The 25,165-nt window shown below is 37.6% G+C and overlaps 1 protein-coding gene across 7 annotated transcripts in view; it reads left to right on the plus strand.

Annotated features, from left to right (window-relative positions):
- The window catches only part of GTF2I (general transcription factor IIi), an 80,464-nt gene that overhangs the window by 47,816 nt on the left and 7,483 nt on the right, over window positions 1-25,165 (plus strand). For 6 of the 7 annotated variants that reach the window (XM_069791483.1, XM_069791487.1, XM_069791485.1 and 3 more), the window contains 18 exons: window positions 1,126-1,191; window positions 4,251-4,434; window positions 6,250-6,308; window positions 10,188-10,259; window positions 10,969-11,152; window positions 11,470-11,528; window positions 13,606-13,677; window positions 14,187-14,370; window positions 14,880-14,938; window positions 15,631-15,714; window positions 16,194-16,289; window positions 17,892-17,957; window positions 18,795-18,978; window positions 19,573-19,625; window positions 20,553-20,663; window positions 21,450-21,533; window positions 22,910-23,093; window positions 24,197-24,225. In XM_069791483.1, the coding sequence (XP_069647584.1) occupies window positions 1,126-1,191; window positions 4,251-4,434; window positions 6,250-6,308; window positions 10,188-10,259; window positions 10,969-11,152; window positions 11,470-11,528; window positions 13,606-13,677; window positions 14,187-14,370; window positions 14,880-14,938; window positions 15,631-15,714; window positions 16,194-16,289; window positions 17,892-17,957; window positions 18,795-18,978; window positions 19,573-19,625; window positions 20,553-20,663; window positions 21,450-21,533; window positions 22,910-23,093; window positions 24,197-24,225 (1,830 nt within the window). Of the gene's footprint in view, window positions 1-1,125; window positions 1,192-4,250; window positions 4,435-6,249; window positions 6,309-10,187; window positions 10,260-10,968; window positions 11,153-11,469; window positions 11,529-13,605; window positions 13,678-14,186; window positions 14,371-14,879; window positions 14,939-15,630; window positions 15,715-16,193; window positions 16,290-17,891; window positions 17,958-18,794; window positions 18,979-19,572; window positions 19,626-20,552; window positions 20,664-21,449; window positions 21,534-22,909; window positions 23,094-24,196; window positions 24,226-24,484; window positions 24,555-25,165 lie in introns of all 7 variants that reach the window. The other variant, XM_069791490.1, reaches the window with a different exon arrangement.

Below are 25,165 nucleotides of genomic sequence, written 5' to 3' on the forward strand. Positions count from 1 at the left end.
TAACTTGAATGAAGAGTTTATGTGTAGATGCAAGGCAGTATGCCAAAACGCCCTTTCCCCTCTAAACAAGGTCTTATTCTTGCCCACATCTGAAGCATGCTGTCCTACTGATATCCATGAAATTACATTAAAAAATATAAGCTTAAACATGGCCACCAAAGTTGTGTACATTGGTCTGAGAATGAATATTTAAAGCCCTTTCGATACAGACTCAAAATTCAATCCTCTGTCTTGTCTGATACAAGAATTTTTTGACAACTGAAAATGTAATAGCTTGAATGGCCTCATTTTTTGACCTCTATAGTTACTAGATTCAAGTCTTTGGTGTAAGAAATAAGCTGCAAGTATACTTGCTTATTAACTTGTTCTTAAAAGGCCAGCTAGCATCTGGTACCATCTACAAAAGAGTTGTGGCATTTTCCTAGAAGTATTAAGATAGTACAAAAAGCTGTGAAAACATGTGCTCTCTGTCACAGACAGAAAATTAGATGTTAAAATTCTGCTGTTTAATCCAGCTCTCCATGGAACACACGATTGGATTTGGATAACTTCTGTCTTGCAGCCTGTATCTTCCTTCAGAAATAGGATTTATGGGGATGTTTTGCAACATCAGGACTTGGGAGAAGTACTGGATGAAGGTAAAGGATGGCATGATGCCTCCTGACCCAGATATTTGTACAGATTTGTGCCAAAACAACTTCATGGACTTGCTGTAAGCTTGATCAAGCTTCACTAATTAAGCTTCTCAGTGCCCAGATTTAGGTAACTATCAACAGCGGTTGCAAACTGACTTTACCCCTGATGGTAGTGAGAGCTGCCGACTGAGCCATCAAAGAGAAACCATTTTTTGGAAGTTACTTTAGCCTGGTTTATGTTTTGGTTTTTTTTAAACGATTTAACATCTGCACAAGTTTTGGAGGTAATCTTAAACATTTTATTCTACCTTTTTTCTTCCTGTATGTATCGATATATTTTTAAGGTATAGCCTGTACTGTACTCCACAGGCACCTGTATGCAAGTGAGCAGTAAAAGCACACTGCATATTTCATTTAGTGGTAACATAGATTTTACAAGAGATTCTCTGTTTCATTTGTAGTCTGACATGTCCTTCTCTTTTCTTTGCAGAGAAATGGAATGCACGAATTACAGACTTGAGAAAGCAAGTTGAAGAGCTGTTTGAAAAAAAATACGGTATGTTGCACTCCTTTCCAAACAATTGCCTCTACTCCTTTGACGCCGTAAATCACAGCTCTTTAGCATGCATCTTGTTGTTGGCTCAGGAGCACACCAGTACTGACAGCACCAAAGGGCTAAATATTATTAGAAGACCTAAAACTGGGGAAAGTAGCTTTTTTGATGAGCACAGTAATTTCAAAATGGGGTGCCTGTGTTTGGCACCGAAGTGCAAAACTTGATTTTATTTTTCAGTTGTGCTCAGTTTCCTGGGGCTCCAGTGTGCTTATGTCTGGAGCCACCCACATTTGAGAGAGCTGGCCTTTTTTCCTGTAATTACACTGAGTCCTTCAGTGAGATGATCTTTTAAAATGGCTCTGGGGAGAGGCTACCACTGACTGATTGTTCCTTTCTGATTATGATTGACTTGCAGTGAAGCAACAATTACATGTTAATGGTTCTTGGAGAGAAAAAGAAGCACACGTGTTAGACTTCGGAATTTGTCTCCAGATGTTGCACCTAGACATATTTTGTGTCCACATATCGCAGACTAAAACAGCATCAGCAAAATTTCACAATAAATGGTAGTGCTCCTCTGCCATGAAAAGTGGAAGTGCTTTCAGAATGGACCTTGTGATGTTGGAGTTACTACGTGTTTTGGGTGTGACTATCATCTGACATTTAAACAGCCCACTGAAAGGAACTCACACCAAGTAAAAAAACAGTTTAGAATCTGATTCACAGAGTTTTAATTGCTCTAGAAAGGAGCATCATTCTTAGTGAATTGCTTTAATTTTGGTTTTGGTGTTTGCACATAGCCAGCCTAAAAATCTCCTGTTGAGTGTTGAATACAGAGCTATTCCTGACTTTACATAGCAGGCCAGATGGTATTAATTATCCCCTTTTTCCCTGTGGATGACAACATTTCATTGATTCACAAACCAATTCTCCATTTCAGATTCCATTTTTTTCTATCAGTATGGGCACGCAATTTCCCATTTACTGAAATGAGTTATGGAGGTCCAGAATTCCCAGAATGCGCCTCAGATTTGTTGGCTTCTGGAGCTCCAAAGTGTTTTAGCAATGTCAGTCATTGTCATCTGTGACAACTGACATGTCTGAAAATATATTTATTTTTGTGTCTAGATGTAAACTAAATGGAATTACTTTTTATAGTGGTAAATACAAGGTAGTGGCTCACAAATACAGACTCATTTATAAAAATGAAACCTATATTCAGTAGGATTTCTATGCAAAACCACGTAAGCTTCCAAATCTAAGAAGCCTCACTGCAGACTGTGATGCTGATTGTGTTCTTTGGCTGTCTGAAGAGTATTTGCTAAAACATTTGCTGATTTAAGAGAAATACTCTCACTTGTAAAAACTTACCTGTTGTTAGTTACTTGCTTAAAGAAATGGGATTTTTGTTATCCTGAAGCTGTTCTTACTTGATGCTGTGTAGTGATCTAGATTTTAGTGATGTTCCTGATCTTTTTTCTGGCGGCTAACTGTGGTTCACAAACGCTCATTTCCATCTGAGGCTCATCTGCTGGATTTGTTACGCTTTTCACCACTTGCCACAACAGCCTCCAGGGCTGAGAATAATTTTTTTAATTTCTTGGAAGAGGTATATGACTGCAATAAAAATCTACTTTAATGAAGGACTGGTGTGATACACAACAGCTCTTTTGGTGATTGTCCTGCAGCTCCTTTGACACAGGTTTGAATAGGGTTTCTTTAGTCTATTTGCTAAGAGTCATCTTCAGGTTCATGTCCCTCCGTATGTATCTATTCTCTGTCTCTAGTTTTGGCTGTCTTTTATTTGGCAGTTGAAACCAAGTCTAGTTGAAACACAGTTCTCACAGTTTTCTAAAATTTTGATATTCGGTTCTCATCAGAATATAAGACTAAGATACATACAGTATTTTTAAAGCTTCTCTGTTTTGTGATAAACATACCTAGAACTGTTCTACTTCCAAGTGGTTGAAAGAGTATGTTACCCAAATGCCTTTAAAACCTAAATTGTTTTATTGCTTTTAAGAATTTGTGAGTTAATGTAAGCATTTGGTATACACTGATGTCTGAACCACTGGCCGCTTTCATGTTAGGTTAAGTTGCTTGAAAAGGTGCCCTTGAGTAGTTTTGCTTTCAGAAACCCTGCCACAAAATCACTGTACTCTAATTTGGCCTTAGCTTGGCCTTTCTCTTCTCAAGTAATTTTTTGCATCTAATTTCCATAGCAAAACAACAGAATGTACCAAACTATTTGCAGGCCAGTCAGATGGTAATAGAGAATTCTTGTTGCATGGCCTGCAAAATTAACATACCCTTGTGAGTATAAAGCAATTAGCCCTCTTGGCATTTGCAAACCATCATGCCATTCTCCAGTATTTGCCAGCCTGATAGGTGTATTGACATGATTATGGCCCTCATAGCATAAAGAAATACATTGAGGTTATTTTCCAGCAGTGAGTGAATCTGTTATTTGCTTTTCATTTGCTTCAAAGATTTCATTAGTAGGGCCGTGGTTTTTTTCAGTGGTGTTAGAAGTGTATTATTTATTTCATTAGTGCTTCCTTGGATTTCTAAAATACAACAAAGCTTTAGGAATTCACTCAAAAGAAGGGATGTGTGCCCCTTCTCCAAGGCATTAATGACTCTTGTAACCCAATAATAGTAACAAATAATAATAATCAGAGCTAATGAACTGAAACATGCTTGGTTTATAATTGTCTAGATAATTTCATCTTTCAAAATGTGCTATTAAACAAACCCAAAATACTGTGAAACTTCACTGTAACAGGTGCAGTCTCTGTTATTAAATGTTTACAGAGTAAAGGGAAAAGAGGAGAATCTGCATATGTATGCATTTCTGCAGCTTGTTTACTGTGAATTAGAGTGATTTTGCTATAAAACAAAAACAACCCCCCACAAATATGAATGCTTGCATGTTTAAATGTGCTGAGGGGGTTATTGCCTCTCTGCTAATTTTAATGTTTTTCAGAGTGATATCAAACAGATAATTTGAGTAGAGCCACAAGCTAGTCTAATTTTTTTATTCTCCTTTTTTCTTAAAGCTCAAGCTATAAAGGCAAAAGGTCCAGTGTCTATCCCATACCCACTCTTCCAGTCACATGTGGAAGACTTATATGTGGAAGGGTTGCCAGAAGGAATTCCCTTCAGGCGGCCATCCACATATGGCATTCCCCGTCTTGAGAGGATACTTCTAGCAAAGGAGCGAATCCGGTTTGTGATTAAAAAGTAAGGAATTTTACGTTTTTGTTCCTTTATTACTCATTGTTTTCTGCTGGCTCCACTCTGCTTTATTTTATCTTCAAGAACTTCCAAACTGATTTCTACCAATGTATTCTTTTGCAGTACAGATGAATAATATTTAGTTGATGTTCACTCTGATAAATTCAGCTTATCAGATCACCGGAGCACCACAGTGGGTGGCTGAGATCTGGACAGATCTCTTTGATATTATGGACTTCTTGTCATGGGCCGATCTCTTTGTACTATTTTAATCTCTGCGGCTGTAATACATGTTGAAAGCCATTGACTTGGGGGTATTTTATGCTATCTGAGGATCTCAGCCTAAATTTCAGCTTGTGCTTTTATATTTTTCTTGCTGGAATGCTGTATCAAGGTGTCTACAGCTGTATCTGTGTATAGCATCTCCCAGGGCAGGCTTGAGGCCAAAATAGCTACTAGTTCCTGTGATATAGTTGGATGTGGGTCCTTGGTGTGTCTGGAGGTAGATCAGATAGTATACGTGACAGGAGACCTTAGATGTACATAGAAAACTTGAGGGCTCAGTTGCCTGCCGTAGCTAGCCTGACAGGGTATCATCTGCCTTTAAAGTGAGGACATGAGACTCATGAGATGTTCTGGAGTCCTTTCTTTCTCTTTTTCTCCTTTCTTGCCTTGGTGTCTTTCCTAGAAGAACCCTGACATTATTTTCTGCAAAGACAGGTAGGATTGGAAGGGAGCCTGAACCACCCCTGAATTCAGGATATGCAGGGAGAGATGCCAGCATCTGTGGATGCCGAGTGCTGGATCTCAGAGCTGCAGAGCACTTAGAGATCCAGTACTGTGGGTACGACTGTGACAGGCTGACATGCAGCTTTGGTAATGGGTGGATATTTACCTTTTATAGTTTGGTGCTTCACTTCAGACAGATGTGATGTGATGTTTCACACCACAGATGGGCATTTACAGTTTAAATGAAGCTTCTGTGAGTAACTGCTAGTGTTTTGCTATTGTTCGGCGGTGTAGGACCTAATCCAAGAGTTTTTGAAGTGAATAGGAATCTGCTGATTGCAGTGGTTAGGCTCAGAATTGGTGGTAGTGACAGCCCATGCCTCTGTGCGTGCTGCCTTTAGTATAGATGCTAGTTTCTCAAATCTGAGAGGCAGATGTTCAGTTTCTGACATCCGAACACTTGCAGATAACCAGAAAAGAGGAAGAAGTGTAGATCTACCTTTTGTCTCACTTAAAATCAGGCACTGTGCATAGATTTTAATATTTATGCAATGCTGGCACCTGCTCTTGCCGAATTTGTCTTAGTTGTTAACAGTAATTAATTTATGCTGTTCATCGGGTTTGGAACATGTGGTAAGCAGAGCAGCTCAAAAACCAGTTCTGCTCTGTGAGAAATGTCAGAATTTTAAAATTTTTTATTGTTCTAATATGGATAAAACTAGATGTGTTTGAGAAACAGAAATGTCTGCTTTGAGGTTTTAATTTTTAAAGGTTAAATTTTTGATTTGGATCTTTGTTTCTGATGGAGTGTGTCTTAGACCTCAGAGATAATTTTAATGTAATCTGTATGTTACCATGGAATGCTATGGCTCAGGTGGATATGGGTAACAGGCATGGAAAATGTTTTTGTCAGTAGGGTTCCAACCAGCTCTCATAATACTTTGGTGTTAATTGGAATTTAATGTTGGGGATTGTGATGTCCCTTGTTATTTTTTTTTTCTGATCCTTCAGTGGTAATGTGAGGCTGTAACTGTCGGCTGTAACTTCTGGTTTATCAAAGTGTATGTCACACATGTATCTTAAATCTTTTAGGCATGAGCTTTTGAATTCAACACGAGAAGATGTGCCACTGGACAAACCAGTTGCAGGAGGTAGGTCTTCGAATGAGTGAGTTGTAGAAGTACAGTATGATTTCCTATTTGTCAGTCTTAGTGGTGGCTACCATTTGCTTTTACTAATAACACATTGCAAATAATTCCTCTTGGCTTGAATTTTCTTTAGCTACAAAGTGACAGCAATTTTCCAGTGGCTATCCGAGCCAGTGCTACTAACACTTACCAACTGATTTGATTCAGCTGGCCAGAATGAAGAACAACGAGCTAAGTGTTAGTCTGTTGAGATACAGAGAAGAGGCAGTAGTTTCCATAGTTGATAGAGTTTACTGGGTAGGGAACTGTCTGTATCATGGAATAATTTCTTATATATGGAATTTGCCAAAATCAGATTAACTGAAATGCAGTAATGAACATACTGTTTATAGTGGCAGTTATTGTTGTAGAATCTGACTTGCTCAGATGATCAGACTCCATTTTCACATAGTAGTACAAAGAGAATGCATTCTAACCACTTTTGCCATGAGGATTACTTTTTCAGCAGATGCATGTTCTTACATGTTTTGTCTCCGTTGAGCACTCATCTAAAGGTAAAAAAATGACCACGTAAAAACAAGACTACAAGAACAGACTTTCTTTACAATGGCACCCATGAACTCATTTCCCCTCAAGTTGGGAGAAAAACTTTTAGTATGGAAAAATCAAGTTTTGAAGGAATTGAGCCTTTGCGTGGGCACTAGTTGGTAAATTACTTTCCTGGACTTGTTTTTCTGTTCAGTTGCTTTCTACTGTCTTTTGGGCTTGAGGGCAATTTTTTTAATTGTCCAGTTAAGGCAAGCATTGAAAGCTTGTATGCCTGAACCAATGGTAGCAAACAAATTGCTCCCAACCCCAAAATGCTAACTGGCAAACTTGGCCTGGTTGAACTGTGAATTTCAAGTAATGCTAGAGAAATTCTTAGTTCAGACAGTGACACAAGCATATAAATGGTAGTATCTGCACTACTGCAGCACCGTTATGTTGTATTATATACTCATAGTCTTATGTTGTAAAAAGTATATCAAAGACTGTACTTAAGTGAACATTAAGGATCTAAATTAAGCAAAGAAATTATGTCATAAGGATGTCACTTTAGCAAGTGTGTAGGAATTAAATTTTTGCTGTGGTATAAGTTAACCTAGTGTCTTGAGTCTTAATAACCTACTGTTCCTTCGAGCACCAAATTTGCCTACAAAAATAGTAGGTAGGCTAATGACTGAGTCTTAAACTTAACTGTACTCTTATGTGGGTTTTTAAATTAGCCCTTTTCTCTGTTGTTTTTGTCATATTTAATATGGTTATACTGATTATGAAGACAAAGCAGGTACATTGCATATCCCATAAAACCCCCGTAGCTAAAAAAACTAGTGGTAACCCATTTTTATGGCACAGTGTTAGGAACAGTCACTTGTCTTCACTAACTCGTAATGATGGTATATTCATGTGTGGCCTCGGCATTATTTCTGAGAGAAGAGAAGGTCTGTGAAAGCTGTTGATAACTTCTCAGGGAACACAGATCAGAAGACAGCAGCTGTCTGAGCCTCCTTTCCCTCAGTTTTCTCTTCTCCCTGTTTGGATTCCCTTTTTCCCAGTAGCTAATCATCTCCTCTGCTGCTCCACATGTCTGCTGCTGTCTCAGGAGAGAGCTGTGTAATGCCAGCCTCTGCTCTCAGCTCCTTGTGGCTCCATGTCCAATGTCCTGCTGTGTCCATAGCCCCTGCTAGCTTGTGTCTGCAGCAGAAGAGGAATGGGATGAGTACAGAAGTTGTATTTTGACTGACAGAAGAAAGACCATTTGCATTCTTGTAGGAGATAGGCTGGTCAGGAAGGTTTTATGAAATGGCCTCAGCCCTGAAGCCCTGAGAAGGCTGGTATGTTCAGCAAGACAAACCAGTCAGGCAGTGATGGTTTGGCTCGGGAAATGGCTGGAGAAGTGCAATCAGGTGCCTACGAAGATAGCCCAACCTGGTGCAATGCAGTTATGGAGCAGAAGTTGTTGCTTGCACATGTTGACTAAACCCACAGCATGGCAGCTGTCTGGTATCTTGTTCAAGACTGATGAGCTTCCACTTATTGGTCACACAGACATTCGGAAGAAAAAAAGTGATTTGTATGATATGTGCTTTGATCCCTGCCACCCGACGCTGAGGGGACAGACAGGTTCTTTTGGGGATCCTTGGCAGAATGATGACAGCACTAAATCATAGTTACAATTAAAGCTTTATTTTTTTAACAAGATATTATAATTAGTATAGCATAGAATTTATTATTAGAATGGCACAGGATTTCTAGAAGCAGAATCAATGTAGCACAATTTATAAGTAGTATAATATAGAATTTAATACAACTTAACCTGTGCTTTCTAATCACCTAGACCCTCTGCAGGTCAGGTCAGATCTTAACACATGGCTTGCTGTATCAATACAATAATCATAATCTAGACTCAAAAATGATAATATATATTCTCACTCAATCCTCGGAGGAAGCTGAGGATGGTGGAGGTGTCCCTGGCCACTGGAGGGTCACAGGTCTCTCTGTCCAGCAGCAGCTCCTGTCCAAGTTCCCCCCTTAGGACTTGTAACTGCGTGATTTTATGGACAGTGCTCTGTGTGCTGTTGTTACATTCCCTTGTTCCATGCTGGGGACATCACCACCACTGGGCTGGCCAGGGGCCTGGGACCTTCAAGGCCATTGAGGAAGGGAGTAATCAGCCTGGCACCCAGGAGCCTTGAGGCTGGTAGGGAGAGGAAGAAGGTATCTGTTTGTCTCCTTGGTTCACAGGACCTTCAGGGCCTGAGAATGAAGGGAAAGGGAATGAATGTGTGACCTGCTTGGTCACAGAGAGTGGCTGCTTACCTTACAAAATGACATTAGTTATGCTAACCACATTACCAGGGGTTGGGAGCAGGGGGTACCGGTCACAATCCCAAATAACAAGCACACATGACAAAACAGAAACAAAAGCTCTTACCATTCCAGCTACCAAATAGGACAGCACTAATGTCATCGTTGTGCTCTGTTGTTCTGCTGGAGGAGCAGAACTCGCACTTATGACTATCTTCAGGTACAAAACTTTGTCTCACGAACTCCAAAGTTGCCTGTGTATCAGCCAATAAGCAAAGATGTTCAAGTGATAAAATGATGGAAAAACTGTATTTAATCTTGTCCTATTGACCAAGATATGCTAATCTACATAGCTGCCACATGTTGGGTTCTGTGTCTCAATTATAACTTAACTCATATCTTAGGTAGTGTCAAGGAGACATTTTGGAGAGTTGGAACTAAACTGCTTGTCATCTCAAGAAGAATGACAAAATCCCTATAGTCATTTGATGTAGTTATTAATCACCATTTAAAAAGTATTGTCCATGAACAGTGGGAGAAATGGGTACTGCAAGTTCAACATGAGTATACTGCTGCGTGCACCCATTATAAAGGCTTGCTTTGGGGTTGTTATTGCTTAGTGAAAATTCCTTGAAAGCAAGTTTTCATCCCATATGCACACCAAATTCTGCACTGAATATCAAGATAATTTTTTAGAAAATGAAACTGGCAAAAAACTAATCCCATCTCCAAATGGGATCTACAGATTGGAGGCTGATGATGAAAGCATTGCAGTTCTTCATGCCAATACAGGTGTGGTTTTTTTGTAGCAAGTGCAGTGTCACTGGTTCAGTGGATTTTTGTACAGTTTTTAATATTCTGTCATTTTTTATAATTAATTTTCCTAGTTCCAAGTTGAATCCATACTTCTGCATGGTATTTTCTGGGTTACCTGAAAATGCAGGATGGTTATACATGCTATAAACTGAATGACTGAAAATATAACCAAAATAATTAGTGAATGTTGGTTTTGTTCTGTGTCATTCTCAAATACAGTGAAAGAGGAGTGGTATGCCAGAATCACCAAACTGAGGAAGATGGTAGATCAACTCTTCTGTAAAAAGTTTGGTGAGTACAGGTTTGGGGTTTTTTTTTCTTTTATGGTTTTGTATTTCTTGAAGGTTGCTTTCATTATTTCCTTTGAACATCCACATGAATGAGACCTTTGATCGGTTTTTTCAAATATTTAAAATCCTGGCAGTTGAGCAAAAAAGAACGTATTACTCTACTGCTTATACGACAAGGAAAATTCATAGTTAAAAAAAATGTGTAAGTCTTGTATGTACAGCTCATCTAATTTCTCTCAGTTCCTTCCTATTTGGATTTTTTTTTCCTTTGATGGTGAATAAAACAACCATTTACTTATTTATATCCATTGCAGTATCATTAAAATTAGTAGTAGAACGTTTCTGGGTGAATTGTTATGTTCTCTCCAATATAAAAAACAGTCAACTTCATAAGAGCTAGAATAAAATGTTTCATGATGCTCTATAATAGATTAAAAACTTTGGATGAAACCACTGTATTATGTCCCAGTGAGGAACCCGGTAATCTTCAGTCTAGCATTGTGACTGCCCAATAGCAACATGATACAATATGGTAAATTTTTATGGTTTTGATGTGCTGAGACTTGGACTCTGTTGAGTTTAGATATCCTGCATTGTCCCATGTTCGAAGATCACGATTGCAACAGCCTGAGGAATTGGTAGCTTAGCTAGCTTTTAATAAAGGTCGATGGCCCAAGAGTCCAGTTACTGGATGTGTTTTGTTCTAACAGCTGAGGCCTTGGGGAGCACTGAACCAAAAGCTGTTCCATACCAGAAATTTGAGGCCCATCCTACTGACCTCTATGTTGAAGGGCTGCCAGAGAACATCCCTTTTAGGAGTCCCTCCTGGTACGGAATCCCTCGCCTTGAAAAAATAATTCAAGTGGGCAACAGAATAAAATTTGTGATCAGAAGGTAAGTGTTTTAATGTCTAAACATGGGTTTTTTTAAAGAAAGAGGCCAAACAAACACCCTTTGTGTAATCAAGCACTTGGTTTCTTTAAGTCATGAAACATTCAGCCTCTAGTTACGAAATAGGTAGATTAAATATTCTGCATTATAAAGTGGGTATTTGCAATCCAGAAAAGACTTCCAAAATATCTTTGTAGCATGTTCACAAGTTTGAAATACATAATAGCAAAATTCAAACTTTCCAATTCATGTCACTACTACTAAGTAGTAGTATTTAATTTATATCAAGAATGGGCACATTATTTGTTTTCTGGTTGCAGGCCAGAGCTGCTAACTCTCACTTCAACCGAAGTTATTCAGCCCAGGTCGAACACCCCAGGTAAGACAGCTGCTGTCTCCAAGTGGGAATGGAAGGGTTTAGGGGGAAACACATTTGGATCAATGCAACATTTTCCAAGAAGTAACCCTATTTGAGTGTGCTGACATGCTCTTCATGAGGTCTGAAAAGAATAAATTGATAATTAGGAACATGGGTGGCTTTCTGGATTGTGGTGCAGTCCAGCTGTCTTTGAATAACTAGAATGGGTCACCTTCACAGCCCGGGAGAACTGGAGTTACTATCCTGGCCTGAATCAAAGCTCTGGAGCCCGTTAGCATTTCACAGCTGACTCTGTTGGCCTTTTTTCAGGCCTCTGTTGGTAAGGAATTGTAATGACTTCTTGAAAGCATGAAGTGCCTTTAGCACAGGCAAGAATCAGACTGGGTTTTATTTCTGAATGCTCTGAAGTGGAGTGTGTTGGCACTTCCTTGCTACAGAAGTGCATGTTCCAGACCTTGTTAGGTTTTTTTTAGGAGCATGAATCTGCTTGCAGGAATAACACAAACCTCAGCTTTAGGAACTGTAGAGCTCACTGCAGGGGAAAAAAAAAGGGAAAGAATATGATTTAATAATCATGTAATCAGTAGTTGTCTTATGTCATCACAATGTATTGTGGATTTTGTTTGGATTTTAGGAAAAGGCTCATATACAGCAAGAGGGTGGCTCACTAGAAAAGACTGTGTTAAATGTGGAGCAGAAGGAAAAGGCAGCATCGTGTTTATTTTTTTTCTTTGTTTTTTGTTTTATTGCCAAAACTCTTGATTGTCATCAGATTTGACAATACAACTGGCAATCTGACAATGAAGTAATAAGAGCAGCTGCCAATCATAGCAGTAAAAAACCTGCTAATAAAATCCTCTTTCCGAAAGAACTAACATGCAGTGGTCATGATTCTTAAAACTTAGACTGTTTGAATGTTCAGAATAACATTTCTTTTTTTTTACTAGTTATTTTGCTGTATTTTTCACTAACTTGTAGGTGAGTCTGGTATTATGAGTGCCTACAAAGCTTACCGGGGTCCAGGATTTGATGTCAGACAGGCAAACACAGCAAATGTTCTCTTGGGGTTAGAGCCTATTGAAAACCATTTTCCCAGGCAAAGGCCGAGGATCTTCTTACTGTAGATGCAAACTTTATGTTGCTAAAGAATATTAGACCTTTTTTAAAGCGAAATACTATTCTGTTGCAAAGTAGTAATCCTGTGCCCTCAACAGTCTGCATTTTAATTTTTTAAAGTAAATTAGTCACTCTAATTCCTTTGCCAGTAAGACTACAACATGTGATTAAGTATAAGCACAGGTGCAGGTGTTAAATACCTGTGAAATCTATCAAATAAGTAGCCCAGATTGCAAAAAATATTAATGTATCTTGCCTTGAAAATATAAGAAGCTAGAAATAAACAAGGTCAGGTAATTTGTTAGTCAAAAATATGATTCGGAAACAAAAAAATTCTGTATAGCTTCTTTCATGTATGCTCTCCACAACTCTGAATGAGTTTAGCTCAGTGCAGTTAATTGTTATTTGTGGGTTGTGATGAAAAGTGATGAATTAGGATGCTGTTTGTCAGAAAAGTGCTTTTTTTTATTGCTGCTAGTGTCCTTTGCTTTCTTCTCTACCTAAGCTACAAATTGTCTGCTCTGGCTAGCACTCCTGTAATTGGCTTTTATTTACAATAGAGAACAGGACTGAAGATGATTTTTTTTTATGCTAATCAAAATGTTTAGCAAAGCACTCTTTAAATCCTCATCTTCTGTTCTAAAGAGTGTTATTCTTATGCACTCTGATTAATTAATTCCAACTTTGTAAGAGCCACTAGAATAATTGCTTCCTGCATCTAAAGGCTCTGAAGAACAAGTTCTCCTACTTGGGCCAATGTTTGAAATTTGTAACTACATTTAAACAGATTTTCCGTTATGTAGAGGGAATTATGTGTATCATTTAAGCTGCCATTAATAATCATTACTCATTGTGTGTCCTTGCCTACTCAGATGTGATTGTGTTGAAAAAAATCTGTTCAGTGTACCTCTTTATCTAGGACTGGGTGATACTCTGACATATATCCATTTCTGGTTTTCAGTGAAAGAAGATTGGAATGTCAGGATCACAAAGCTAAGAAAGCAAGTAGAAGAGATATTTAATATGAAGTTTGGTAAGTTAAATGTTAAATGAACTGTTTTATAATGCTGCTGCATTTTAAAACTCATCTGTAAAAAGAGTTTTAAATTTTACTGTACTTACTTAAACATCAGAAATGTACTAGGACAGATATGGAAATCTTGACTCCTCTTACCTACTTTTTACTGACTCTTCCCGATAACTGACATAAATGACTTTATAACAACATCCTAGGCCATAGTTTTTCCAGTTGTGTGACAATTGGAGATGATGATGTGTGCACAGAAAGCTTTTGGATGAAAACAGTTCTCAGAAGAATATATTAGGCACTGCATGCTTAGATGTTATCTGTAACAAGATGGACCAAGTCCCCATTTGCAGTTATTCTACAGAAAATAATAGAAAATCTATTTAAATATTTCTCTTGGGTTTTTTAATTATCTCTTTAGTAGCAGAGCTTCTGTAGTCAAGCTTCTTAAAATCACTTGAGATAAAATACCACCTATTTGAGTATGTAAATTATCATTAAATCTTTATTTTCAGCCCAAGCTCTGGGGCTTTCAGAGGCAGTGAAAGTTCCGTATCCTGTATTTGAATCAAACCCTGAGTACCTGTATGTCGAAGGCTTGCCAGAAGGAATCCCCTTCCGGAGTCCCACGTGGTTTGGAATTCCACGCCTTGAAAGAATTGTCCGTGGGAGTGGCAAAATCAAATTTGTTGTTAAAAAGTATGTTTGTAATTCCGTTATTTTTACTCCTGATTTTGAAGTTATTTGATTTTCTTCCCAGCAACTCTAGGCTTTAAATGCTACCTAATTCTGTTTGCATGAAACGGAAAGAACATTTTACATGTATGTTTTATCTCATAAAAGGATATACCTTCCTTATTAAATTTATATAGATGTATAAATTGTGTGTTTCGTGCATCAAGGATCTAGGGGAAAAAAATGGCCTTGTACTTGGAAGCTTTTTTCCTTCTTTTTTTTTCCTTCTTTTTTTTTTTTGCTTGAAATAAACCCAGAAGAAAATTGCAGAGTAGAAAATGCAGCTTATGTTTTCTAACTTTTTGTGGTTATAGTAGATGGAGAGTCATCTGTGCTTCTGGAAGAATTTTATTATAGAGCGCTGATGATATGTAAATTGGAACTCAAATGAATTCCAAGAAATTTGTAACATTTTGCTGTATTATTTTTCTTGCTTGTGTAATTGATTGGATTGTGTTCTGTTCAACTTCTAGGCCTGAGCTTGTTACTTCCTATTTGCCTCCAGCACTGGCTAGTAAAATAAACACTAAAGGTAAATAATTAAGTATTAATTGCTGCCATCAATTCATAAATATTTACTGCTCCCTTAGCAGACTGAGACATCTTTGTGGTTGAAAAATATGGGTGTTGCAAACAAAAGGCGTTATTTAAGATGGTCTAGCATAGTAGCCTCTAAATCTGCTATTATTTGAAAAAGTTACTCAAAACAAATTTATCAACTTTTTTACTTAAGACTATTCTGATACAGAAAATGGAATCTACCCAATTTTGACAACTTTTATTTTGCTATTAGTGGCCTATATTTAACTTATAGCTGTGAACTGAAGTAAATAACAATGAAGTTTGGTAAGAAAAGAATAAAAAAGCAAGTCTTTTAAGTTTGTCTATAAAAAAATCAGAAGTTAATATTTTTTGCTGTTTAGATAATAAAAAGCACCAAAGCTGTCCCTCACACTTAGAAACAATGAAGTCTTCTGTTCTGAATTAGTGGAGTGAAAATTTAGGTGTGATACCTACCTTTTTCAAGAGTACCAAACCTACTTTTTAAGGGTGTGAGCGTCACTGTATTGTTCAGATTTTACAATGCAGTCTGTACTTAGTACAGACACAAGTGATTCTTCAGTCTGTTGGAATTTTCAGAATACAGCTGTTTTTTCATTAGCTGTGCAGGATATACATTATAGAGGGTTTGTGCATTATACCTTGTATTATATTGACTTCCAGCAATGAGTCCAAAGAGTTCAAAAAGGTCACGAAGTCCTGCAGGCAATTCAAAGGTCCCAGAAATTGAAGTTACTGTTGAAGAAGGTATGGAAGAAATATCATTGAATATTCTTCTAATGTTCTTCTATTCTTCTAAAGTTTTCTGTTCTTCTCAGTTTTCATAGCCCATAATTAACTTACACATGCACCTCATATAGCAAGCTCAGTTTCATTTCAAGGCTTCAAATACACTTTAATATAGAAATGGGTTTATTTTTTGTTTCTGAATAGTACTGGATTCTGTGCAGATGATGGTTATGTAAAATGCTGGAGTTTCACAACTTGCTTGGGGCTTTTATTCCAAGCAGAGATCTGGGAACTGATGTAGTCCTGAGCAGAGGAATGACAGATGTGATCAGTAGTATCAAATGCTTAAATATAACCCTAGAACTTCTTACCAGTTTTTTTTATTCTACTCTTGATTTAGAAGTTAAGTTTTCTATAGTCATCAAGTTTGATGTGTTGTTCTCTTCATATGATGGCTTGCTTCTGCTCTCTGTATGTATATATGTGTCTTTTTACAGGTCCTAATAAACCACAAACAACAGATGTTCGAACTAATTCTCAAACCAATGGGTCCAATATGAGTTTCAAGCCACGAGGAAGAGAGTTTTCTTTTGGTAAATGTTGTGGGAATTAGCACATGCATTCTATTAATGTTGGTATTGAAAATTCTGGTGATTACATATCAGAGATATTTTGAATTCGTGTTTTATTGTACAGTCGGTGAATGACTGAAGTTCTTGTTTTCATGTACATTCAGTTCATCATGTAGAATAATCTGCATCGAACGAATCCTGGGTGATGTATGGAGAATGCTTTACAAATGCAGCACAGGTCCATTGGATCTTATTAATTTGGGTTCAGAATCAGTCCCTTTAGACTTTTGCTGCTCTGTTATTTCACAGTGCTGCAGACCCTTGAAGGACTTGTCCGGTGCACAGTACCACCAGAGTGCATAAACCCAGCTGAGATCTGATATTGTGCATATGCTTAATAAGTGTTCCACGAACTTGGAATATTGAGCATCACTGTGCAGATAGCCAAGTGGTATGTAGGAGCTAGGAAGCATTTGAACTAACACTAGTAAGCCATGATCTATCAGAGCTGATTTTGCAAGATAGCCATTATAGACCTCTCCAGTTCTGGAAAATCAGTAAAGGAAAAGGCAGACAGGACTGGAAACCATGTGGTTGTGTTCATGAGCATTGGGCCGGAGCTTCTTAGCCATGGAGGGCCAGGCCTGTCTGTGCAGTCCTTTAGCACAGAAATCTTTGCATTGAAAGCAGGGTCAATTTGCAACCCAGATAAATTCCTCATAGTCAAGTGAGATGAATTACTGTATTCAGAGTAACTAAAGCAGTTCCCAAGTCTCATGAAACCTCTATTTAGCATCCTTACATTCTGAGTTTATTTGGTTTATTGTATTTGTCCCTCGTGCTTTCTTTTTAGTCATATGGTCATAAAACATGAAACAAAGTAATCCTCTACTCCTGCTGAACCAGTTTCGAATTAATATAAGATACTGATTTGGTATGACTGCTCCTTTTGGCATGGGCAGTATTCGTATTCAGAGTTGTGTACAGTTTTCTTGGACTTGCTTGTAATTGTTAGACTTAGGCTTTTTTTAAAAAAAAAAAGTCTGCAACTTTTTTAAACTTTCAACGGAGTTTTTAATTTTGTAGGCCGGCTTCGGACCACTTAACTGCAGCCACGAGTAAACCAGTTTACGAATTGCTGCTGATTGCTGTCAGAAACAAAACGCCTAGCTAGATGGACATTTAATCTTACCCACTGAAGTTGAAACTGTGGTAGAGTTTATAGTTCGAGAGAGAGAGACATGTGTTCTGGGGCTATGTCACTAAACATGTTAAGAACTTTCTGTCACTGTTTTGGGTGCTGGTTCGGATAAGTAAATTTTATGCTGCCTGATACTGTAAATTTGGATCACTCAGGTTAATTTCAATTTTAATCACCTCTGCTTTATCTAGTAGCAGTATTTTTCAAAGCTTTAGGGAAATGGGGGTTGATGTGGATATAGGTTTAGACTGTGGCAGAACGTTTCAGTGGCATTTGCAGAATGAAAGCCATTTTGCACAATTTACTGTCATAGTAAATTGGTTATCAAGCATAATCATTTATTAAGCATTTATTAAAATATTCTTCAAGGACTGATTCATTCTGTGAGTGTTGATTTAATTCTTCCAATTTCCTCCTGGCAGAGGCGTGGAATGCCAAAATAACTGACTTAAAGCAGAAAGTCGAAAATCTTTTTAATGAAAAATGTGGTAAGTTTATTGATCCTTTTTTGCTGAGCTGTCTTTCTTACAAACATGCAGTTAGATGTATGAGAGATACATTCACATGTTTATTCCAAAGGTTCTGCAGTCCTTATGTACTCCAGGCAATTTCTCATTTTCTCATGTAGGTTGCTTGCAATTCTGTGTTGCATTTCCACTAGTTATTTTATTTGGGTTTGGAAATGGAGAAGTTGTGGTTGGATTACTGCTTCTCTAATGACCCAGAGACCTAGTGACTCCACATCCTGGCACATCTTTTTAAGCTTTCTACACTGCTTATGAATGGGACTTTGTATGACTTAAGCCTCCATATGACTCAATACGTTATGGATGGTATCTGGAGAGACATGCTCCATCGTGTCCCAGCACTTCTTCTAGTGCTGTTTGGAAGCTAATGACTTTTGGAAGTAATAACTTCTCATTAGTCTTCTGAGTGCGGCTTTTGGAACAAGAGCACTAATCTCACCTGCCCTTAGTGCTATTCTATAGCAGAGACAGAGACAGAATGCATTGCCTGTAACAAAGTGGAGTACAAATGGGATAGTCTTGCATGCAGAACAAACCAGTGGCCTGATCTGACTGCAAATTATTAATTTTCAACTGCAAATTATGATCACATTTATTGCAACAGAATGAGTTATGTTTGAGACTGTTAATTTTCTTCCTGCCTACTCATAGCTGTCACCAAAAAAGGCAAAGCCTGCTGGTTTCACCTAATCTAGTATGTATGTGCCAACTATTATATACCGTTTATACCTGAGGTTTTCCTTTTTATATACACATCAGTTATCTAGCTGGTAGCTTATTTGCTTTGTTGCATTTCAGGGGAAGCGCTGGGGCTGACTGAACCAGTGAAGGTGCCGTTTGCATTGTTTGAATCCTTCCCGGAGGTTTTCTATGTGGAAGGACTACCTGAGGGGGTGCCATTCCGCCGACCTTCTACTTTTGGAATTCCAAGACTAGAGAAGATCCTGAGAAACAAATCTAAGATAAAATTCATTATTAAAAAGTAAGACTCCCATACGTGTTTGATAATCTATTCTATGAGAATTGAAATGTAGACCAAAAAATGAAATTGTGTTGCTGAGTTGCTAAATTAGTCTGTAAAATACACACTGGAATATTTTTAGTAAATGAGGAAATGGTGAGAAAGCTATTCTAGAGGTGGAGCAAGATAGAGTAATCTCTTTGTTCTGAAAGACACTCACAACCTGTTTTAGGAGGAACAGAAAGTCCAGATTTCTTAGCCCATTTCAGTTACCACATCACTGGTTTAATTCCTACTGTATGGAGTGCTTACGGGTTACTCTTAGAACTTGCTGACAGAGTACTAAGAGCTGAGAAGTGGAGATTCATATATTGGGGGTTGTAAGACTTTATTTTTCTTGCCTAGAATAGGTTTAGATACCCATGTGCCAGTGTAGAAACAGTGGCAAGAGAAGTTGCGGAGCCTCTCAGCCATTGCATTCTTGGCTGTCTGGCTGTCTGAGAGGATATCACTTGATTTCTGTCTTTAATATATTAATACTAGAAAATTGCATTTTCCTTAATGTTGATAAATGTAATTTTATTATTGTACACGAAATGTTCAATCTGTTTGCAGGCCTGAGATGTTTGAAGCAGCTGTTAAGGAAAATTCTGCTAGAAGCCCCCAAAGTGAGTTTTGTAACTGCTTAATGTTCTAGATAACAGTCTCTTTCAAGGATTAAATACAAATCAGGAGAGCTGCATGATGTTAACGAATTCCTGTAAGATACATTTTGCATTGTGGTTGGTTGGTTTGTTTGCTTGTATGTTTTTAAGATGGGAAAAGCACCTACCAGTTACAATTTAAATAAAGTGTTAGCAAGGGAGTATTAAATTTTTTAAGTTATTTGTAATAATCATGCCTCTAATATATTCTTTACTACCTTTTATCAAAATGTAACAAGTAATGTGTGATTCACAGAAGTAATTCAGGTCTAGAGATAAATTATTTGCTCCTAATAAGTACATCATCTAAATCACAAGTGCTTCACAGATAGGAGTGCAGATAGCCAGTAGAAAATTGTGTCAGGCAGGTCACGGATTAAATGTTTTGAGTCGTATTATTATCTGTTACTATGGGTTGGCAAAACTCTGCGGAGTTACTTGAACTATGCTAGTTTGTGCCACTGGACAGTGTGACTCACAAATATAGCTGTAAGGGATTTCTTTTGTGAATGCACACAGTGAACCCATGGATCAGTAGGTGTTACTGAATTAACTCCAAGGGCTATGATTTTTCTGCTAATAAAAATACCAAAATACATGCTCCATATACTCTTTTTTTTTTCCTTTTCTTAATAATCTTTTTAGAAAACGAACTAGTAAAGATTAACATTATCTTTATTCTAGCTCTTTCTCCTCTTGGGTTGGAAAGACAGTGGTGTGTACCTTCAATAAGTATGTCTCGTTGGCAGCTGCTCCCATTTTGAAAATGGAACTGGATCTGCTTTGAAAACTTCGCATATATCTGTTATTTTGCAATATTTTCTCTATATATGACATTCAAGATTTTGAGCTTTCTACAAAAGTTTTTTAAATGAATTCTCTTACTTTTAGGAAAAAATAATTCATCTAATATAGCCAATACAGCAAGCACCACAACAAACACACTGGTGAACACAGCTGCAGGTGTTGAAGATCTTAACATCATTCAAGTAACTATACCAGGTGTGTATACTGTCTGGTTTCACATCATACTTTTTGTGCTTATATTCTTCATGACACTTGTTTAGTCTGATGAAGTTTTTTCCTACAGTCCAGCTGGTTCAGTGAAATACAAGTACAGTCAACAAAGAGTATAATTTAGCATTCTCTTTTTGCTGAGACGTTAAATATTTTCTAACACTCATGAACATCTATTCAGTGAAATCTCTAGAATATTCTTGGTCCAGTTCCTAGTTAAGGAGTATCCACATTTTTCCCTTTTTTCTCATGCAATAAATTAAATATTGATTTGCAATTTTCTTGGCAACTTCAGGAGATCAGTACTCAGACTGAATTGAATAACCATATACACTGAACTGCTTTGTATTAACACTGATTACTATTTTCTCAGGCATGTATTACATTCATTAGAAACCATGAGGAACGCTGCGTGCTGTGGCCATCTATTGAATGGTCACTTTACTTTTACCTTTCCCCACCATTGTATGTACTGTAAGAAAATAAAATATAATTTGTGGTTTTAGATTAAGTTTACAAAATCATCTCTAGACGGTAGATCTAATGTTGGTTATATAAATACTCTGAAGCTTCTCACAGATTTTTTTTAACAATCATCTATTTTTGCGTATTTCTACAATTCTGTGTCACTGCTAAAACTAGGAACAATGACAGTGCCTGTTTTGAAGCACTCAGGTATACCTGCTTTGAGTAAACGTGCAATGACAAACAAGCTTCGGGGGGGGGGGGAAATCTGTGTAATTCTAATGCTATTCTAACAATTTCTTCCAGATGATGAAAGTGAGCGCCTGTCAAAAGTAGAAAAGGCCAGACAATTGAGAGAGCAAGTAAATGATCTTTTTAGCCGGAAATTTGGTAATTGCTTCTTACTCCCCATTTTTACATAGGTGTGAATGCAATTAATGTTGTTCATATTGAAGGGTCATTTTTTTAACCCCAGCCTGAGCCGCTCACTCACTCCCCCCGCACCCAGTGGGATGGGGGAGAGAATCGAAAAATGTAAAACTCGTGGGTTGAGATAAAGACAGTTTAGTATGACAGAAAAGAAATATAATAATAATAATAGAATGACAATAATAATAATAAAAGGATTGGAATATAGAAAACAAGTGATGCATGATGCAATTGCTCACCACCTGCTAACCAGTGCACAATTAGTTCCTGAGCCACCCCTGGCCCCTCCAGGCCAACTCTCCCCAGTTTATATACCAGGCATGACGTCCCATGGTATGGAATACCCCTTTGGCCAGTTTGGGTCAGCTGTCCTGGCTGTGTCCCCTCCCAACTTCTTGCGCCCCTCCAGCCTTCTTGCTGGCTGGGCATGAGAAGCTGAAAAATCCTTGACTTGGTCTAAACACTACTTGGCAACAACTGAAAACATCAGTGTGTTATCAACATTCTTCTCATACTGAACCCAAAACATAACACTACACCAGCTACTAGAAAGAAAATTAAATCTATCCCAGCTGAAACCAGGACATGAAGTTACTGAATCATCACAGTGGATGATATATATGATCATTAAAATGATCAAATTTGAGAATTGTATATGAATGTTGTGCTTTGACTTCAAAAATAATCTTTTATAAGTGATGTAGGTTGTTTGACATTTTAAATAAAAAATCCTAAGAGTATAAATTGCTTTATGTTCCCCCATCCTTCCTGTTTCTTTCTGTGTAAACATGGATGAAATATTTATTTTTCTGGCAATCCATGATTCTTCTTAGGGCTTCATAATCCTGACTTCTTAATACCTGGGACTACAGTAATTTTAAAAATGCAACTTAACCTTTTGCTGTGTGTGGTTTCTTTTTTTTACTTTGTATTTGCATTGCACAGCAAAAATGACCTGAGTTTCTTTATCTCAAATTCCTTCACTAGTGCTGTGTTGAATTGCTTTTTGTGGTATTGCAGGAAACACTTTGTTTTCCTTCATGTAGCTATTTCCTTGGATATACCTTTTTTTAGTAAAAACAGAATCTGGGTTCTTTATATGGTGAGCTGTCAGGGTTGGAGTTGTAACTAACGCTCTCATAGTAATGTTCATGAGTGTAATCCAAAACATCTATTTCTAACACTGTAATGGTTTCATTGTCAAGTGAATTTTCATAGTTTCAGGTCTGATAGAAAGCTTGGGTTTGCATTTACCTTCTTAATTGTCTGAGGACTTTTTTCTTCAATGTAATCATAAACATGTAGACTTGAAAATAAACATGATCTCTCTCACCTAGGTGAAGCCATTGGTATGAATTTTCCTGTGAAAGTCCCATACAGAAAAATCACTATCAACCCTGGCTGTGTGGTGGTGGATGGGATGCCTCCTGGTGTGGCATTTAAAGCTCCCAGTTATCTGGAAATCAGCTCGATGAGGAAGATTTTGGAATCGGCAGAGTTTATCAAATTTACTGTCATTCGGTATGTAGTTGCCATTGATTAGATTGTACAGATGTTGCAAGGACAGCCCTGTAACTTGTATAAATTGAGATTTGAAAGAATAGAACTTGCAGTACACCTTTAAGTAGTGGAAGATGTTGGCTCTTTTGGATAACAATATTTCAGGTCAAATGAAGGCCAGATGTTCATAGCATGAATGAAGATGGTAACTCTTTGGGGGACACGACCAATTTAGTATGACAAAGGGCATATTATCAATACTGCATATTACAGCAAGCTGTCTTTTGAGTTGAAATCTCTTCATATTATATAAGAGTCTTAATGTCTTGTGAGCCTTGCTCTCCCATTTATAAGATGAAGTTTTGAGACAAGTCCAGAGCTTGTTGGCTCTTAACAGTAAATTGTATGTTTGTAGTAGTATTACTATTAATATTTTTTAAATATTTGACTTGTGTTAAGAACACTGAGTTAAGGTAAGCTCTTTGATAAATGTTTTTTTCCCTAAAAATGAGTTTATCTACAATATTTGAAAATATAATATTGTCCAATTACAATATAAGTGAATTTTATTTGTATGTGTGTATTTCCATAGACATATATACACACATGTATATACAAAGTATATTTGTATGCATGAAGCAGAATAGATGAAACTTAGGAATCATACTAAGGAGTTCAGGAATTTAAAATAAAAATGTATAAGTTTATGTAACTTCTCAAATCATAGACTGCTCCACAGGAGTCTAAAAGCTTCGGTTTATCTTTAGAGAGAGAGAGAGAAATTTCTTAAACGTATTTTACTAAGGGGTCAGAATTCTCAACCCTTAATCACTGAAAGGACTCTTGCTTGATACATTTTGTTTAATTGAGCTCTGAAGAAGTGACTCCGTTGTTAATTAGTGGTGACTGAGGGAAGGATTTAGATCTCTCTGTGTATGTTACTTTTCAAAATGCTAGTGAACAAAATACGGTGCCAAAGAGCTGCTATGATGGTTGCTTCAGTTTTGTTCGACTTTCTGTTCATTTTTTAGCATGACCTCTTTTACAGAAGGTTAAGTGAGGTTGCCTTGGGAGGGAGACCCTGTGCAGTATATTTTAGAATCGGTAATTATTTTTTTTTCCAGACCATTTCCAGGACTTGTGATTAACAATCGTAAGTATTTTTGAGATACTGATGGCAAATGTATTTTTGTAACTTACCAAGATCTGTTTTCTATGTATTGGCTTAGTGGCAGAGGCTCCACAGTGGTTAAGTTCCATGTATAACTCTTGTATGTGTCTGTCTCATGAAGATTTCCTGACTAAACATGCATGTGCAATTAACTTGAGCAGTGTGATAAATTTACAGTACAGTATAAGATTAGCATTAACTTTGATATGAAAATGCAAGATACTGATTTTGTATTTTTCAGCTGCAGAGTCCCAAAGAGATTTAGGACCCTGACTGAGCAACAGACTTACATGGGAGTGCCTACATTTTAGGTTCGGATCCATCGCAGTAGCAGTAAATAAGCAAGAACTTTCCAGTAGCTGCACAACCATATTCCAGTGAAAAATTCTGCATTCTGCTGAAACTATAACAGTTTAGAGAGGCAGAGTGTAATTACCTGTAGTTCCACGGCCAATTTGGCCGTGTTAATGAAATCGTTTGGGGAGGGGAAAAAAGGTCTCTTTAGTATTTTCAGCTGCCTAAAATAATTGTGACCTGCTTTTTAGATCTCATTTAAGAAAAAACAAACTGCAAAACTCTGTTGTTACAGTGTCCCTTGTGTCATGTTCTTTCTGAGCCAATGTCAGATTAGAAATTCAGAGGCCAAATAACCTACTGTCATTAATTTGGCCTTACCGAGTCTGAGCCTGAGCGACCCAGTGTTCGTTCATTTGCATCCAGCCACCACTATGTTCCAGTTAACATGCCGAGGTCTATGAACTGCAAGTATGAAGTCTTCTCAGGAAGATATTATAGCTAGTAACTCACACTGACCCACTCACCAGGCCTAGGCACACCTTCTTAGGTGGGAAAGAGATCTCTTTGTAAGAGGGAACCTTCCAGGCAGATAAGTGTGTAATAGCATTTCCAGAGAACTGAATTA

Source organism: Haliaeetus albicilla, chromosome 9 (genome assembly GCF_947461875.1).
Source record: "Haliaeetus albicilla chromosome 9, bHalAlb1.1, whole genome shotgun sequence".
NCBI lineage: Eukaryota > Metazoa > Chordata > Aves > Accipitriformes > Accipitridae > Haliaeetus > Haliaeetus albicilla.